The sequence below is a fragment of the Pithys albifrons genome, chromosome 7 (assembly GCF_047495875.1).
Source record: "Pithys albifrons albifrons isolate INPA30051 chromosome 7, PitAlb_v1, whole genome shotgun sequence".
Lineage (NCBI taxonomy): Eukaryota > Metazoa > Chordata > Aves > Passeriformes > Thamnophilidae > Pithys > Pithys albifrons.
The window spans coordinates 38,053,732-38,073,515 of NC_092464.1; the positions used below are offsets into that span (position 1 = coordinate 38,053,732).

Consider the following 19,784-nt stretch of genomic DNA (forward strand, 5'->3'; position numbering starts at 1 on the left):
TTTAGGGAATTTGCTTACACTGTGAGCTGCACAGTGCCAATAACACATGCAGGCACCACATCTAACAGAATAGTTCCAGAATAAGCAATATAAAAAATTGCTGCTTTAGCTCTTGAAACAGTTGTATACTGTGTGATCTTTTTCATAATCCTCATTGCATAGCACTGCAGATTTCCTGATGACATTTTGTTTACTGGAGCTGCTAAGGGTGCACAAAACCAGTGAACTAAGTCCTGACCAATGTGCTGTGACTAACATGTAATTCACCATTTAACCACTGCTGTAGATGATATATAAGAGGTGATATGGACATGACCTTATCCTCAATGTATTTGGGAACAAGTATTAATCTTCAGTAGACATCTCAAAAATACTGCAGAAAAATCTTTTGTTCAGAATGATCCCAAGTATATTGACTTAGTAAGAGAACCTATTTCTAGCTATGAAGGATTAATTAATGAATCATATTCATTAGCACAACTACTCTCCGAGAACTGCGTAGCACTATCAGACTATTTGACTATTACAGTGATCATTTACAAATGTGCAAACTCACAGTACAGTATATTCTGAGGTTATTCTGGTTTTCTGAAATCATTTTGCCCTTAAAATTTTTATCAAGCAAATATAAGACATAAAAACAACTGGAAAGAAAAGAAAATTCATAAATTTTTAACTTATCATAGTAGACAGAACATTTCATCCTTCTGGCTACCCATTTTTTTTTCCTTGCATGTATATATATACATGCTTGACAAGGAATAATTTACACCAAGGATGTTATTCTATTGCCAGTCACATCAATGCTGACCTGTAATAACTGCATCTAGGTAGAACTTGCTACCTTCCTTTAATACCACTGGCTGAATAGGGCTTTTGCCAACACTTGAATATGGGTCTCAATATTTTAAGAAATTGTCAGATTTTGGGTTTTTTTGTCAATTAACTTCAATATGTGTCTTTCAAAATGTCATTAAGGTCAGCGTTTATTAATAGAGTACATATATTTATACACGTACATATATATTTGTATACACACATTCTATGAAATTAATCCAGAAAGTTGCAAACAACCTGTAAAGCTGAGAAAACTCCTGCATAGGCCATTGCCTGTGCGTGAAACTGATTTTCTGATATTTTCTTATTTATGCCAATATAAAAACTGATTTGTACTACTGACCTTGGATACAAGACACTTCATATATCTTGTCAGGGATCGTGATGGAAAGACAGACTGTATTTAAGGCACCTTGGAAAATCCTTCAAACTTACACAGCATAATATAAAAGCTTTAGAATAATACATTTTAAAGCTCTAAAAGATCTCTCTTTTCTTCATAATTTTCTCCAACCACTAAATCATATTTAGTAAAAACAAATCACTCTTTTCAGAAACATCCTCCTTCCCATTCTGAATTTGCCTACAGGTAACAAACAGCTGGTGAACCTTTTAAAGGTATTTGTATGTTTAGAAACACATATTTTCACAAACAAATTTTGACATAGTTTCTCTTCTCCCACACTTCATTTCTTTCATCATACAAAAGCTCTCAGAATGTTTGGGGGGTTTTAGTAACACAAAAATAATATAGCAAACATTTTTTGAAGTCACTCCATTATAATTAGATTACAAATTTCCATTAAAACATTTGCTGTCTATAATAAAGGCCTATAACATATATATATAGATAGACAAACATAAATGTGTCTGTATATAACAAATATAATGAAGATGAATCTTAAGAAAGGTACTACACGTCTGCAAGATACTTTTTGTTATATTTGTTGGTTAGTGCAAATCCATTAACAATACTAAACTTACTGCATCAGAAGTGGTTCCAAATGAGCCATTTTCAGCATCAGTAGGTGGGTCTCTGATGTTTCAGAGCTTTGGTGAGTTTTTTGCCATGGCTATTTTTGCCTTGTTTGGGGAGGGGGAATTTTTTGTGACTAAACATGTATCCCTTTATACACAGGAGCAGTCATACCTTGTGAGACACTAGACTACCCCTCAGTGACCTTCCAACCTTCCTTTGATATTTCCAGCAATAGCTACATATTTTAAATGCAGTCTTAACCAAATCCTGTTGACTTTACAAATACATAAATTTTATTTGCAAAGGAGTAACTTTTACCCACACAATAATTTACAAGCTTTTATTTCAGCCTGAAGACTCATTTAAGCAGAATAATTGGTATCAATAGCACTTACCTGACTGTGTGGAATAGAAGTTATGCAGCTTTTTCCAATTAAAAACATGCAATATCCATTTTTAAAAAAATAATGTAATGTTTAAAATTTATGAAAATCAGACTTTTTAAGAGGCTTCTAGACACAAATAGTGCAATTTGTTACACTGTTGTTAAAAGAAATGTACCATTATTTAGAGAGAGATACTGCAAATAGACTGGGAGGTTTAGATCAGTTGAGATGTTAATAAAGTCATGAGTATTTAATTCCATTGTAAAAGAATGCCAAGCCTCTTTTCACCAAGAGAAATTGGCTACATGACTATCATACTCTCACCAGCCTACTGAAAGGACTAAAAGTAATCAATATCACACAGAAAGATGACTCGAGCATGAATTAATGTGGCAAGCACATAACCAAACAGACATGGAATTAAACAAGGGGGAAAAAAAACCAAACCAAACCAAAAGCAAAACAAACTAAACCAACAAAGATTGTCGCTTAACCTGTTTTGTCAGAGCTGGTATTGATGGTATTGGTAGTGATGGAAGTGAAGGTAGTCTTTGCGCTGTCCTTGGTAGTAACAGATTTCTGCTTATTTTTCATGGCTTCCAGTGCTTTGAGCTTCTTGGCATGTTTAGTGCCTTTGTAGTGGGCCGCAGCCTGGCTCTACAAAGGAGAACAAAATGAACCATGCAATCAGGCTCATTTCTAAACTGATATTCTCTGTATTAGTACAAATACAGACTACCTTTCAATAACGGGTACCATTCACATTATCCAAGTAGTAACCAAACAGAAAATTATATTTAGAATGATGCCTGGAAAATAATGGAAAAAGTACTCATATCTACCTTGCTAGCATAAGTTTTTCTCTTAAGACTTTTTATATAAAAAACTAATTCTCAGGCAACAGGAAAGATGATACTCTCCTACTAGCAGTTTTGTATTTTTCCAGTTTCTATTTAAAACACGAGATTTTGTTAAAACTTCCTTCAAGGAACAGTTTACTACTAACAGTGGAATCAGGAACTTCTCAGCAAACACTGACAGTAAAAAGCAAACCAAAAAAACCCCAACCCAAAACCAAAGCCCAAACAAAAGAAAGTATAAAACATGCTCTTCAAAGGACATCACCAAAGATTTAACTGAATGTGAGGCAGACACACAATTAGATGGCTTTCTTTAAAAAAAAAAAAAAAAGAGGATTACTTTTGTTCATCTGCTACAAAAGGCAATGTTTGAAATTCAAAGCCAGGAGCAACATTTCAAAGGAGAAAGCTCACACAAATCCTGTCATGGTCTCAAATATATTTTGGCTACTTCATATTCTTAAGCTAAAATAGATTTGTATGTGCATTGCTATTGAAATACATGCATTACACTGTAAGTATCTTTGTTATTTCTAGAGTTATTACTGAACTTCTTAATTTAATTTATGTGCAAGTATATTTTAACAATATGATTTGAAATATAAGATTCAACCTTATTCAAGAAACACTGGAATTAATGTGAATATTCAGAGTTTACTTCTCTACTAATTACTTAAATTTTATGAGACAGTCTTTCAGTTATTAAGATAACAAATTGAAAAACTGCCTATATTATTTTTTCTGAACTTCAAACTTTATTGAAAGTACTTCCCTTATTACTTGAAAAAAGAAGACTCTAGAAATATAGACAAAATTAAGATATTACAGAATTGAACAAATGAAAAGCAACTATTCTGGATCAGCTCAAGGACCCACAAAGGTCAGTATTTTCTTTTTGGCATGAAACAATAGAAGATACTTGGAACATAAAAGAAAGGGAAAAGCTTTCTGTGGTGGAATCAGAAGAATGAAAACACATATATGGAATTTAGTGGCTACAAACCCAAAGCATTAAAGGGATAAAAAGACAGAGTAATTTGAATCACTAAGCTACTCATAGAAGTAGCAGCATTATCTGGCGTCTATTAGTCATTAGACCTTTATTTAAAGCTATTTGATCTGCTGAATTTTGGGGAGAGAACATCTAGTGAATGTCACTGTAAGCGTGTATATTACTCCTGACATTTATGACTTTCAGCTTACATGAAAAGTGTTGATTCCTTCCAGATGCCTGAGATTTGAGAAACATAGGAAAGAAGTGAGAGACCTTGTTTAAACCAATAAATGTATACATGTGTATGTATATACATACATAGATATACACACATAGATACAGTCTTGTATATTGAGATGCATCATTCAGTTTGGTTGAAAAGACAGTTTCTCTATACCTAAAATAATGTAAATATTGTAATAGGTACCCTTATTGAAAGAACACTGGACAGTGAAGTTTTTAATTAGAAACAACTTGAACAGAAATAGCACAATCATGCACTTTTACAACTCTCAACACATAACAGTGAGACATACCATAAGCCAAATACACACAGTCTAGGAATGTTAATTATAATCAAACAGAAAGACCAGTCTTAAGTTATGATGATGCATTAAAAATTACATTATATCGTACACCCTCATGTTGCTATCCTGTCAACTATTTTTACAATTTCTAGCAAATTTAATCACCAGTCACCTTTAGATTCTGACTGCACTTGTTTTCCCTAACTAAAAATGTTACTTGTCAAATATCAGAAATGTAATCAGAACATGGCCCTTAATACAAAATATTGATATTAGTTTGATACATAGCTCAATTTTTTTCACAGAATTGTTGGCAGAAAATCCCAGGTTTAAGTCTCCTGCATCCATAGTTCTCTCCAAATTCTCACAGCTATTAGCTCTGCAAACCTCATCTCAAGTTGCATATTGGATGCATGAGGAATATATGAGGGCCTATGTAGAAATTGCTGACCTTTTCAGTGCTCTGAAATATATGAATGAAATTGCTCTAAAGTGGAAACACATTGCTCAAATTTACAAGTATGATGGCTGTTATGTGGTTGTCCATAACTCACTTCCCACAGAGTGATGTCACTTTACCCAGCCTCTACTTAAATAACATCTTCATGCCTTTTTATTTCAAAGTTTTAATCTCCTTCCTCTGTGGGGACACGAAGCCATCTGAGCTTGTTTCAGTATAACTCTAGCTGGCATATTAATGGAAGTTCTATGTGAGAGCAAACAGATTGCTCCTAAGCATTTAACCAGCTCCAAATTAGCTGTGCTGAACTTCTGAAACTGAACTGGAACCCTAATTAAAAAACAAAATAAAACAAAACAAAAGAATTAAGCCTGTCATTATCTTTTCTTGCAGGACTAAGTTGTAAAATTACAGTGAACTTTAAGAAATTATATCCCTTCTTGAAAAAGATGTCTAACATGAAAGTAAAAAGTATACTATTCCTTTGCATCTAGGGTTGAAAACTTCAGGATCCTTAACTAAATTTTGAGAACTCTGATCCTGAAAATTACATGTAGACAAACTTTGGTCTATAGGAACTACTCCAATGAAATAGCAAATTGTCTACATAGCAAGTCACTTTTCAACATTATTTGTTATGACTTCCTGCCTAGTTAAGCACTACCAGCCAATGAAAGTATCCCTTCTGTAAAACAAGTATCTTCCTCTGGTTCCATGGACCTATGTTGAATAAATAGGGACCTATCTAATACATTCATTTTGTAGTCTTCACAAATTGCTAGAATATTTAAAAAAAGTATTTGCCTATATAAACATTTATTGTGTATATATATGTATATGTGTGTTTGTGTGTGTTATGAGTACACAAACATACAATAAAAGAATACAAAACTCTGTGTGCAAGAGTAAGCAGTTAGAAAGTAAAACCTCAGCTGTATTGTCTTTGCTTAAGTGCAATATTGTACCAGAATCACCATAAGGAATCGTATTACCAAATAAATTGCAATGTGTAAACTACACTGAGAAAGAGGAAATATTTCAAACAATCCAGATAATATTCTCTTACAATTACAGTCAAGATATCTACATGGAAGTCTTCAAAATAAGTTTGTCTGCCTGACTAACGTACCTCAGTGAATCATGTCTTCTCACTTGTATTCTTTAGGCACTGGTCCAACAAAAACATTCTGTTTAATTTTGTGCATTGAGACAAAAAGCAGGTCTCCTCCTATTCTTAGAGAATTTTCAACTTCGCAGAACTGCATCTTCTATCCTGTTCATATCCCTCCTGGTCCATCTCACATTGCCAATTTTCCCTCCCTTAATCGTTTCTCCTAGGCAATATCTTCGTAATGAAAGTCAGTTCAAAGAAAAGAAACTTTTTGCAAAAAGTGTAGTGAGTATGTCCCACTGATTCTTCCTCTAGAAAATTAAATCCAGCTATCTCGCATTATGTCCTTCTCATTTCACAATGCATTTTGAAAGATGTCCATTGTGGAGAGTGTTCTGCTACACATTTTCATCTGGCCAATTAATAGCAAAGCTACAGTCTGTCTGCACACGTAGCACCAAACAAGGCCCAAAAGAGCTGAAGAGTCCTTTCTGTCTGTCTGAAAGTTCAAAGATCATACCATGTCTTTGTTTTTATCAGCTACTAGTTGCTACTACCCCATCTGCTGTTATTCCCTCCACAATAGTAGCAATTTTGCCTAATAAATCAGCAACTAATGTCAGGATTCTCTGGAATAAAAAGTTCTAACACCAAAAAAAAATAGAGACCTGGGGACACATGGAAAGCAATAATACACAACCGCATATGCCAAGAAGGCTTCTGTTCTTTATGAAGGCAGGGACATTTTTCATGAGATACCTATAATACACATTATTGTAATCTTTGAGTATGAATATTTTCCTATAGTTGGGCTGTCAGCAAGTATTTCAAATATAATTTTACTGATGTTCTACATGCACAAGAAGGTGATAAACCTTAAATGACCTTTCTATTTTTGGAACAAGCATGACTTTTTTTTCAAATGACTCCAAAGCCTGGCCAGTCAGTGATGACAGCATTGCTCAGGGAAGGTTGCAGTATGCAGCCATCTGTATTCTATGAGATATGTGCCATTTACATAACCTGAGTTGATCTCTACAGAATTTACAAGTTTACAGGGAGAAAATTTAACAGCCCTGAGATGCCCAACACTTTGTTTAGCCTTGAGCAGGGCTTAACTGTGAGCAATACCTAAAAAAATGAGTAGAGGATTGTGCAGTCTTTTTCACAGAGATGTATTTACTCTATTTAGCAGGTAAGCTTTTATTTGAGGCTATTTTAAATTTTTTAAAAAATAATTTCTTACCAGGATTACTGAGTTTTTTTGCCTAGTGTGTATATAAAGAAAATCCAGGACTACTCACAAGTCTTATGCTTGCTTTCTAGGAAACAGAGGAACTCCATTTTTTCAACAGTTTCACAAACACTGTACAAGAAACAACAAAGTACCTGTGCAGGCCTTTGCAGAACAGGAGATTAAGTGAAGACATATTATGTAATTTTTAAAGGTGATATTGACATGATGACGTGCATCATATTGAATGAGTATCCTAATTTCTTCCAGATACATAAAAAATTAATCTGCAGTCAATTAAAGTGAAAATAAACATTGCCTATCATAATTCCTTCCTCCTGCTATGTTTACCTTTATCTTCTGAAATGTGTCATTTTACTTTTTTTTGTACTCTATCATCACCACTACTCCGTAATCTCATTACATCACGTACTCGGATGTGTGGCATAAAACAGGACATGTGTAATATGATTTCTTTCATATATGTTCTGAGAGAGGGATTATGTCCCCTAAATTATGATCAATCAATTAGCTCCTTTCTCTAAAGTCAAATATACAATAGCAGGGCAAGTACAAAAAAGGTTTGTTCTGTAGAAAAAGAAAAAAAAAGGTAATAAATTTCTCCATTATTATGGCAGAATAAAATACATGTCCCAGTATATTGCTCTGCAAGTATTTCTCTCTCCATGGTAAAAAACAAAAAAAACCCCAAAACTTTCAATTGCCTCTTCTCCTAGCCTAACATTTATTCAATATACTCATGAATGTCCTCCAAGACTCAAGGATCAGAGCGAATGGGTGCTTTCTGAGCTCACTCATGTCTTTGCATTAATAAAATGGCTCTATCCCACTTCCTGTACTTGGGCTCCTTCCAGAGCCATTTCTATAATGATGAGAGACTGCACCTGGCAAGAGTCTGCATCACATTGTGACAGATTGACATTCGCCTCATTCTTATGGTAAAATCATCCATCCTATAGTAAAATCAATTTAATTTTCATTATGGAAAGGAAAACTATTTTATCTTGGTCAGATGAAGAAGGTCAAAAGTTTCTACTTAACATTGTTTGTCCCATAACACAGTATCTTTATGACCATGCACCTCATCTGCTTGTACTGTAAGCTGTGCGTGGCATTACCTGAAATGTTTTAACCAAGATATAAAAAATTTTCTAGATCTAACACACTTCACACAACATTCTGAGATGATATACACAGTGTCAATATATATATACTGAAGGGAAGATAACTCAAGTAATCAATCACTTCCTATACCTGGCATTTTTCTTTTAAAGACAGCAGTACTTCCAGCAGCACAACAAAATTTCTTTATATGTTGAAATTCAATAAAAAGACTGTGCTTTACCATCTGTTTTATCCTTTTTATTGTTAAGGCAGACCAGTTTCAAACTTATTTTTACAAGGTCATCAAATTCTGTTGTGTGAAATTTTATATACACTGACTTCCATAGTAATAGTTTTTGGGGAAGCACTTTTGAAAACTGGTATAATCAATTAAATTAACTTTAACATTTAATCTCATCTTTAAGGTATTAATTGGCACCATCATTTATTTTCCCCTTGGCAAATCTTATTGTAGTTAGAATTTCAAGAGATTATGAAATTTCTTTGTTTTTTTCATTTAGATTAACCAAGTGATTAATCTCAGATTAATCTTAAAATGAGTTGGAAGAATGTTAATCAATATACACTGTATGAACCATGTATATGATAAAATAGACAAAGAATTAATTCATCTTAGTGAATATAACTTATATGCCTTCAGTTTTTAATCTAGAACTGACATATTCAGAACTGAGAACTTGAGCAAATGATATATATTCATTATAAATCTGTAGGAATGTATTCCAGCTTCCCTGTACTAGCAGTAGACACACTCACGTATCTTAACTCATTCTGTTAATGAAATTAATGTAAATGCAACAATGTTCAGGTTTTTTGTTGAATTTAAAATAACAGCAATTTTCTGCAGAATGTTGAAAAGTTCAGTCTTTCCTGGTGTCATCTGAAAATGAATGACAGTGGTGGATTATATAGACACAACCTGTTTGAATCTGAGTTTGCCACAGTTCACAACAGCTAATAGGATCGACATATACACTTACCTGTCCAGAGACTCATTTTATGTAGAAGCTTTTCATTGTCTGAGCAAAAAATATTTGATTCCTTCTGCCTCCAGCTTGCAAACTTATAACTAAAGAAAGCTGAGTGGGTGGGTTTAGTGTAGCTCAACTAAGTGTTTTCACCTGGTTTCTGTTGCCAAGGAAACTGGTTTTATCTGTTTACATTCATAATAGCAATCTCACTGAATTTTAAGTTTCTGATTTTTTTTGACTGAATCAAAACATCATGGAAGAATAGTGGTGAGACACAAAGAAACTACAAGAAATTTCACAGAAAACAAGAAAAGCTCAAAAAGCGTATATTTAGTTATTAATTCAGTTTGATTTGAACTTTATATTTGAAATTACAAACAAGTTAATATAACCTGTATATACAAAACCACAAAATAGAATCCATAGAGATATTTTCATTGCTCTTAAGAACAGTGTTAATACTTTTATTGGAATTACTGTTTGTAATAACATAATTATTACAAGTTTTTCAAATTTCAGGTTTGTCTCCAAAAAATGTTAATTCAACTTTCCCATTCTTTCACTCAAATATACAGTTCCATAATTTTTTAATTCTGGATTTTCAATTTATATTTCAATAGTTATTTTAATATAAATGTTTCCAATGTCCTTTCGATCAGCTCTGGCCCATAAGCAGGAATTCAAAAGCTGCAATAAGAAACATAAATTATCAAATTTCCGTATTACAGCTCTATTTTATGTGGACTTGGTTGTAGTTAGATGTTTCCAGGTTAAGTTTCCAGCCTTCTTATAGAAGGCCGTAAGTATTTGTAAAATATTATGTGAGCTTTTCCACTGCAAAAACTTTGCATAGATTCACAAAGACTGATAGATAATCACAGAATATGCAGAATTGGAAGGGACCCATCATGGTCATCGAGTTGCAGTCCTGGCCCTGTGCAGAACACCCCAGGAATCACATCATGTCTCTGAGAGCGTTGTCCAAATGCTTCTTGAACTCAGGTAGGCTTGGTGCTGTGACCACTTCCCTGGATAAGTATATTCTTTCATTCTCTTCATATTTCAAGAGCAATCCAAGCCTTCCAGATGCAGAAACATCCACGGAGAGGCAATGTGTTTTCTTGGAATAAAAGACCTTTCATCTCACTAGTTCTTTTCTTATTTAAACAGACTTCCTATCTCTAAAATAGTCCTATTCCAGTAGCTTGCTTTAACAGTCCCCCTACAGGTTTATCCACATGACTACTCTATTTGGGAAAAAATATAGATATTACATAAAAAAGAGAAGTGGGAAAAATGTAAAATGAATATTGTTTCCTATTTGGGTAAAAATTAAACTGTTTTATGTAATAAATCAATACAAATAGAACATAAATATCTAAATGATGATGAAAGCAAGTAACATACCATGGAAGCAAATTTTCATTAAAAACTAATTGTTTTAGCTAAACAATTAGCCAAGAAGAAAATATTTTGAGAAAAACAATCAAAATGTCCAGAAGTATCAAAAGTTTATAAAGCATAGGAAAACTTGAAGATCGGTCTACAACAAAGTAATATTTATTCCTTTATATAATTTCATTCCTTTTGGCTTGCTTTTAATCACCCTTGGGTGATCCTGTGAACTTATTCACAGCATCAGTGAAGTCTACACGATGCTGTATATACCTACAAGGTTTGCCAGCACATGTCTACCAACTATTATAGGACCAGAGCTTTCATATTTTGAATGATTTTCTTTAGAGATACATAGTGCACACAGACTTCCTTGTGGGGCAAGTTAAGTTATTAAATCAATTTCTGGTTCTTAAAAGAATACATAAATGTGGATAGACTAAGTTGTTCCAAAAATAGTGCAGACTGAAAAATGGAGTTTATTTACTGACAAAAGTAGGTTGCTCTACTATCATCAACACAGAACCTGCAATGTTATCTTCCAGTACAAAGCTGACAGGTCAGCTTCTTACACTCCTTTAAGCTATCTGTTATGTTCTATGTAGGAAGCCATGGTTAGGGATACAAAACAGCATACAAAACTTGAAATTTTTCTGACATCACTGACTGTTTACACTGCAGCTGCATTTTGTCTCCTTCCTACAAACCTTCTTCTCCTATCTGATGTTTCACTGTAATGTGAAAATCTGCTTTTTCCCATTGACCAAAACCAAATACTTACTGAAGCTAAAAAAAACTGGTTGCAATTCTGTAAATTTTACTGGACAAGAATAGTCCCTCTGAAATCAACGGGACATTTTAGATGCTGAAGTGTTATAGGACAAGTGTCTCAGAGATGCTCTATACTTCAGGTTCAGTCACACTGGCTTTTATGTTTCTCATCTCTTCTAGGTAAGTACAGACTATCAGGTTCAAAACTGGAATATCTACCTGAAATTGTACAATGTATAATAGAAAAAAGGGTCAAACTAGACAGATATAAAAGCCCTTTCTGATTTTAAAACCTAAGACATCATTTCATGTTTTGGATTTGTTTGGACAGAGATTATTCGAACAGACATTTCCAAATAGTACTGAAATTTAATGCTGAGACTCTAAATTCTTTTGAGCGGAAAAATTCTTTCATAACTATTAAACAACATTTATTAACAAATTTAGACTTATTTGTTGTTCTTTATTGTGCTATGCTGTTCTTCCTTTTGTTATTGCAGGGCTAAGGAAAAGCTAAGACATCTACCCTGGTCTGTACAAAATTACTGCTGGAAAACTGATCTCTTTAATAAAAAGCTGTAGATATTTCTCAAGCTTCTTTGAATAAGATGAAAATAAGAATCTTTAACTTCACCTCCAATGATGAACTGAAGTTGTGAATAGCTCTCATTTTACATCTATGACATCTCACTGCTATGTTAGTATGCCTCATTATGCTTTGCAGCACCCCAAAGTTACATGATGGAGGACACCCTACTGAAAACTTCTAACTAAACAAAGACAGAACTTTCACTAAGCAAATCGCCTGGGGGATTTCTAAGATGGTGATGTACATTTTGGGTCTATTGACAATTGGAACTAATTTGGGCAGAATGACCTTCAGGATGCTTTCTGGAGTTCAAACATCACTAAGTACAGGTGAAGCAGCAATATAGGATAGTTATGCTTTTTATGTTCACATTTTTATGAAGTTTAAAACTGATTCGTAAAAAAAATTTCTTTAATATATTATGTTTAATACTACTATTAAATTGCATAAACCAGTAAGTTCTTTTCCCCTTGGGTATGTATTAACAATTTACTTTTTGCAGATAAGTGCACAGATATGATTAGCTTTTGCAAATTGCTCCTTATTCTGTTACTGGTAAGTAATTTTTATATTACTGCAGTGTAAACAGATGCTATTTTCCACTACATATTCAGCAGTAATGAGCTAATTCAATATGTTAAAAAACAACAAAGGATCTTCAAGAATGAGCTATTTGCTTCAATAGTCTAAGCTCCTTTGAAATCACCCATGATAAGAAGTTAGGTAATTACTCTAGAAGCCCTGTTGCAAAAGAAGAACTTTATTTCATTCATTCAAATCCTGACTGTGTTATTTTACCTTGCTAACATGCATGTTTATCCCCCATATTGATCCAAAGGTTATTTTTTGAGCATAGCTAATATAGTTCATTACTTTTCCTGTAACAAAACAACATTTGGGCATGAGTTTTAAACCTGTTTCAACATTCCATTCCAAGAAGTCATTATACACCAAAATCTAAAAACAATGAACCATGATGTTTTCATTGCCCTTTGGAAATTGCAAGGACCTCCTGGCTGAGAGAGAGGAAGAAAATACTGAAGCAGATAGAAAGCGCATTCAGTTTAGATTGTGTGGGTGAAATCCTGGCTTCACATAAGTCAACAGAAATGTTGACATTTACTTCACCCTGGACTGGCAATTGAAAGAAAGTGCAATGATCCACCTGGACCCAGTAGGGAGAATTTAAAGATGGATGAACAACCTTTGACTAAGCCAAAAAACCAAGACGTACAGCATCACAAAAACACATCAGTTGAGCAAAAGAGCAATCTTTTCACCACAAAAACGTGGATTATACTATGTGCCTACCCTCACTACATTTGTATGAGTAGTTACATCATCCTTGTTAGTGTGGATACTCAGTAGCTACTGGTATATCATGCATAAATACACTCTACAAAATAATGACAAAATAAAAATTGAGAACACCAGAAAAATTTACCACAAATGAAATTATTTGGTTTATTTTTCTGCTCTTTTTTACTGGTGTCTACACTAGACTGATAGAGACAATCACACCATTTGAGTGATCTGCACAGGAATATTTTCCTGTTTCATTTATATTATAGCAAACTTGTCTTTGTGTATGTGTGTGTGTGTGTGTATATATATATATATGTTGAGTACACTTGATAGATATATATATCTCCAGCAGACATCCAGCTATAAAACTAACAGACACTCATATTTTTATCAGAGAGATATAATCTGCTGTCCTGCCTCTTTTAGTGGGTTGCAAATAACCTGTGCATCAGTTTATGGACAGTTATAAAGACACAGCATATAACAGAAGACTACATAATGATATGTCAGGAATATAACATCAGAAGAAGGCAGATGACTCTCAGAACTCTCAGTCTTGACTAAATTTGTGAGATTAACTTTCTATTTTATATTATTTCCTATTTTTGATCCTGGAGCCAAATTACATCCAAATGCATCTCATAATAAAAAATACAACCAAAATGTAATGAAAATAAATAGAAAAAACTCAAATAATCTCCCAAAGACTGAGCTTTATAGCATAAGTAATTTTAAGAACCACTGTTACTTCAACATGAATGAATCCCAGACTGAAAAAACAAGAATCCTACCTTAAAAGAACAGTGAGAGTGTGAATTCAAACCATGGAAAGGTAATAGCAGACAGCAAATGTTGTGATTGCAAAAGCAAGTGTTGCAGGTGTAGGTTTCTATGATCTACTGAATTATGATATATATTGTCAATGAGTCATGTAATTCTGTCTGAGGTAAATTAATTTGACTGAGAGGGCATCTTCCTTGCTTTCAGAGTGGCCCTAATGGCTGAAACCATGTCATCCATGTATCTGTACATGTCATTCTTCGCAGAGCCCTGTGAGGTCTCTACTCCCAGATCTCACTGACATGCCTTTCTCTCATCTACTCCACCAGCCAAATCATAGAATCAGAATGGCTTGGGTTGGTAGGGACCTTAGTAATTTAGTTCCAATACCACTGCCACAAGCGGGAACACCTTCTACTAAACCACATTATGCAAAGCCCCATCCAGACTGTCCTCGAACACTTCCAGGCATGGGCCATCCACAGCTTCCCCGAGCAACCTGTTCCAGTGCCCCACCATTCTCACAGTAAAGAATTTCTTTGCAATATCTAACCTAAACTTACTCTCAGTTTAAAGCCACCATTCTTTGTTGTGTCACTACATGTCCTTTTAAAAAGATCCCTCTACATCTCTCTTGTAGGCTCTCTTTAGGCACTGGGAGACTCCAACAAGGTTCTCCTGGAGCCTTCTCTTCTCTAGACTGAACAGCTTCAACTCTCTTAGCCAGTCTTCATAGGAGAGGTGCTCCAGCTCTCCTGATCACCTTCATGGCCCACTCTGGACTCACTCTAGCAAGTCCACATCCTTCTTTTGTTGGAGGCCCCAGAGCTGGACACAGTACTCTGGATGTGGCCTCACCAGAGTGGAGTAGAGGGACAGAATTGCTTCCCTTGACTTACTGTCCATGCTGCTTTTGATGCAGACCAGGATACAATTGGCTGTCTGGGTTACAGGTGCACCGTAAGGGATCAGGTTGAGCTTCTCACCCACCAGTAGCCCAAGTCCATCACCACAGGACTGCTCTCAATCCATTCTCTGCCCAGATCGTATTTGAGCTTGGGACTGCCCTGACCCACATGCAAGATGTTGCACTTGGCCTTGTTGAATTTCAGGAGGTTAGCACTGGCCCACCTCTCAAGTCTGTGAAGGTCCCTCTCGATGGCATCCCTTCTCTGTGGAATGTTGACCACATTGCCCAGCTTGGTATTGTCGGCAAATATACTGACACCAATCACCTCCTTGATGTCCACATGCTTTACCATAGTTTCCAAGAGGATCTGCCCCATGATCCTGCCGAGCACTGAGGTGAGACTGACTAGCCTGTAGCTTCTTGAGTCTTCTTTTTGCCCCATTGTAAAAATGGCATTATGTTTCCCCTTTTTGAGTCAGTGGGAACTTGTCAGATATAATCGACAGTGGCTTAGTCACTTCATTTGCCAGTTTCCTCATGGCCTGCAGGTGCATCTCCTCAGGTTCCATGGATTTGTTCACTTTCCAGATCCTTAGATGACCTGAAACCAGATCTTGTTTTTTTCCAACCTAAAAGATTCTATGATTCTCCTATAACAACTGGTTCCTCATTTCCCAGGTTCTTGCCTCTGCCTTATGTGACTTGGGTGGTGTGTCTGGAGCACTTGCTGGTGAAGACTGAGGCAAAACAGTCACCTTAGCCTTATTCTGAGTATCCAGGTCTCCCATTTCTTTCTGGAGAGGGCCCACATTTTCCCTAGTCTTCCTTTTATCACCATTAGAAGCTTTCATTTTTGCCCTTGATGTCCCTGTCCAGGTTGAATTTATCAGGGTTTTAGTTTTCCTGATCCATGGATACTTGGACAATCTCTCTCTATTCTTCCCTTTATTCCACGCTCTCGAGGCTTCCTTTTTGTGTTTTGCATTCCAAATACAAACCAAGTATTACTTCCAGCTGAGAAGTTTAAGATGTATTAGCACCTACAGGCTTACATACCATAAATCTAATAGGTTTCTTCAGGCAGACAACTGACTAGGAATATAATTGAAAGCTTTCAGGCTAAGCCCAAGTGTTGACAAGTCCAAATATGGTAAGAGGACAAGCAGTTATCTGTCAACAGTGGATTAAATCTATAGCCAAACTGTTTATTCAGTCACATGCAAGCATGTCTTTCAGTCAGTCAAATATGTCTATGACTTCTACAGGGTCAGGAATATAGATCTAACACACCCTGGTATTGTATAGAAGAGCACCCCTATCTTCTTTGCCTAATCAGACAGGCCACATTGTTAAGCCCTGCATATTACCACAGGAGCCAGCAACAGAATTTAATGTCTGTGTGAATCTTTGCTCTACATAGCTGTACAGTCCTCTCTCCTTCTCTTCATTTAAACCACTGACATCTGTAAAAAGTGGTGCAGTCCACAACTGTTCACTAACCAAACAGAAATTAAAGATAACCTTGTCATACAAAATTGGCAGCTTTAATAACACTGAGGTGCTGAAGTGTATCCAAAGAAGAGCAGTGCTGCTGGTGAAGAATCTAGAGCACAAATCTAATGTGCAGAGGCTTAGGTAGGTTGGAGTGTTTAGCCTGAAGAAACGGAGGCTGAGTAGGGACCTTATCACTCCCTACAAATACCTGAAAGGGTGTGAGATGTGAGTATGCCTCTTCTCCCAGTTAACAAGTTACAGGACAAGAGGAAGTGGGCTCAAGCTGCATCACAGGAGGTTTAGATTGGATATTAGGAAAGATTGCTCCACTGAAATGGTGGTCAAGCATTGGAATAAGCTGCTCAGGGAAGTGGTGGAATCACCATCCTTGGAAGTGTTCAGAAAATGTGAATGTAGCACTTGGGGATACGGTTTAGTTGGACTTGTTGGTCTTTGAGGTCTTTTTCAACCTTAATGATTCTATGATAAGTAGGTCCGAATATGTTGTTATAAAATCATCATCCTGTTGATTTATCATTGTGGTGCTGATAAAAGAGAATTATGCGTCTGCTCAGTCAAAGGGCCTGAAGGGCCAACCCATCACTTACCAGTTTGAAAATGCACGTTTGCACACACCAGAACATCTTGCAGAGAAACACTAAGAGACCCCGCCTTGTTCTAAATACAATTCATACTCTGTAAACAACATACTGAAACACAATAAGCCTTTGTTACCTCCTCAATAAAGGAAAATTGTGGAGTCAGCTACAGTTCAAACCCATCAGTTTGTTATGAATATGAGCGCCAAATTAAAAATGCAAGTTTAGTATTGGTGGGATCTCTTTTTACAGAAATAAAAGGAGTCATGCCTGCCAAATATTCAGATTCTTGTGACTGCAACAATCAGTTTCAATACTTGAATTAAAATTCATAGTTCAATACTCTAAGTTGCTCTGTCTCCTCACTGTGAGTCAATCTCTTGCTCTTATTCATGTCAGGAACAGCCATAATAAATCACCAAGCTGACTTCATGAATACATCAGTGGGGATGGGGGGCAGCATACTGAGCAGAAAAAGTAAGTAAATATTTTTGGCCTTCATTTTTCCCTTTCAGGGAATATAGAATTCAGTATCTTTTGTATACAAGTAGATTTCCTGAGAAAAATTATATGAAATCCTTGTTAATTTTAAAAACCCAGATTTAAATCAGTTACTCATTTAAACTACTCTAGAACTGCTTTTGTCATTATTCCTTACTGCAAATACCAGAAAAAGGCTAATTGATAGACTTCAGCCACCTTAACTTTTGTATTGGTTTTAGTAGTGAGGAAAAAAAAAAAAAGAAAAAGACTGACTATAGAGACCATCTGGATTATAAGTAATCTCAGTTGAAAAATGTCTGGATAACAGACCTCATCCTAGTTGACCAAAAAAAAAAAAAAAAAGAAAAAGAGACTTCCACTGGCCAGTCTAAAGTATTTCAGGATTCTGTCTTCAAGTGTTTCTCCCCTCTGGACTTGGACACACTTTCTTTAGAATGACCTCTTTGCTTTCAACCAATATCTTTATGATCATTCAGCTTTAATGGTTTCTGGATGGCTCTGATCTTTTTCCTACTTTACATTGCCACCTGAAACTTCCAATTTCTCCAATCGCCTCTTTCTGTCACTGTATCAAAATATTAATCACAAACTCTGACAGATTCAGTCTCCTTTCTTTGCACATATTTATCTCCTACTCTGCATCATCACACCTGTTATTCAATATTGTTCATTTGTCTCGTCTCTTATATAGTTCCTTCTTCCTCTCACATACTTTAGAACAACACACCTACACACCTACTCCAATATTTTATTGCATAAACCACAAATTCTGAAAATACATTTATTCTTATTTACCCTCAGACCTTTTCTACATGCTTGCCTTCAACTGTTCTCACATGTTATCTAATAACTTGAAACATATTTCTACAGGTTTTCAAGCCCTCCCTCTTTCAAGAAAACTTAAATATGGGGTTCAGAAAGTATTTTTTCCATTAATTTATTTACTGATGCTCTGCTGTTCTCCCTAACTTACTTTCTTGCTTCACTTCTGGTGGCTTAGAAAATAAGCTCTCTAGATAAAAAAATTCTCATCTTACACATTTGTAAAGCACTCTATACTGTAAAGATACTTAGCTGTAAACTCTTTGTATAAATGAACTATAGTAGTCTCCAGGTTCTAAGTATAATACCTATTAATCAGTAGCCCTACAATTTTTAAGATCATTATTGCAGAATTTTTCAGACTGTACCAATAACATGTTTCCTGTGAAATGACTTCCAGTGTATCTTAAGATTAATGGTTATTTATCTATGCCAAAGGACATTCATCAATGAACACGACAAAAGTGTAAAAAGCCCATTTTCTCTTGAGATCTTGCCCTTGGTTCTCACTGAAGTAGCATGGACTGACTGCAATGAAATACACATCATAATGAATTCATCTCAAAATTTTTACAAGTAATACAAAAATTAAGTCAATAAGTCATCAGATTAAACTACTACTTTTAATTAGTGGTAAATTTTTGAAAATATTGATTTGACCTTGATTAATTTCACTCATTTTCCATGGGATTTGGAGAGAAAATAGACCCATCCAGAATTTGCTTCAATAGTTTAAGAAAGATCCAGTTCAACGAAGAATTTTGTGTCTACAATTCAAAGGCTGTGAAACATCTGTAAAATTCACAGAAAGTTCAGTTTACCGCCACCCAGAAACTAGACTTATTTTCCACCTTGAAACAGTGATGTTGAACAGTAATAACTCTACATGGATTTTCTGTCATGATGATCTTTCTAGACAATGTCATACCAAACTTCTCTTAAGTGTGAATTCACATCTCCCTCTCCACAGCAATTCCTGTTACTTTACAATTCCTTCTATTAATGCAGAACATGTATAAAATTTGATAAATTTTATCCTTCTTGAAGGAACTGGAGAACCTGAAGAAACTTAAGCCTCAAGTAGTAGCATGCCTGAAGTACTGATTTTTT

The 19,784-nt window shown here is 35.2% G+C and overlaps 1 protein-coding gene across 3 annotated transcripts in view; it reads right to left on the minus strand.

Moving 5' to 3' along the window:
* ZNF385D (zinc finger protein 385D) overlaps positions 1 to 19,784 on the minus strand; it is a 407,938-nt gene that overhangs the window by 61,684 nt on the left and 326,470 nt on the right. For all 3 annotated transcript variants that reach the window (XM_071561076.1, XM_071561077.1, XM_071561078.1), the window contains one exon: positions 2,697 to 2,859. In XM_071561076.1, the coding sequence (XP_071417177.1) occupies positions 2,697 to 2,859 (163 nt within the window). The remainder of the gene's footprint in view (positions 1 to 2,696; positions 2,860 to 19,784) is intronic.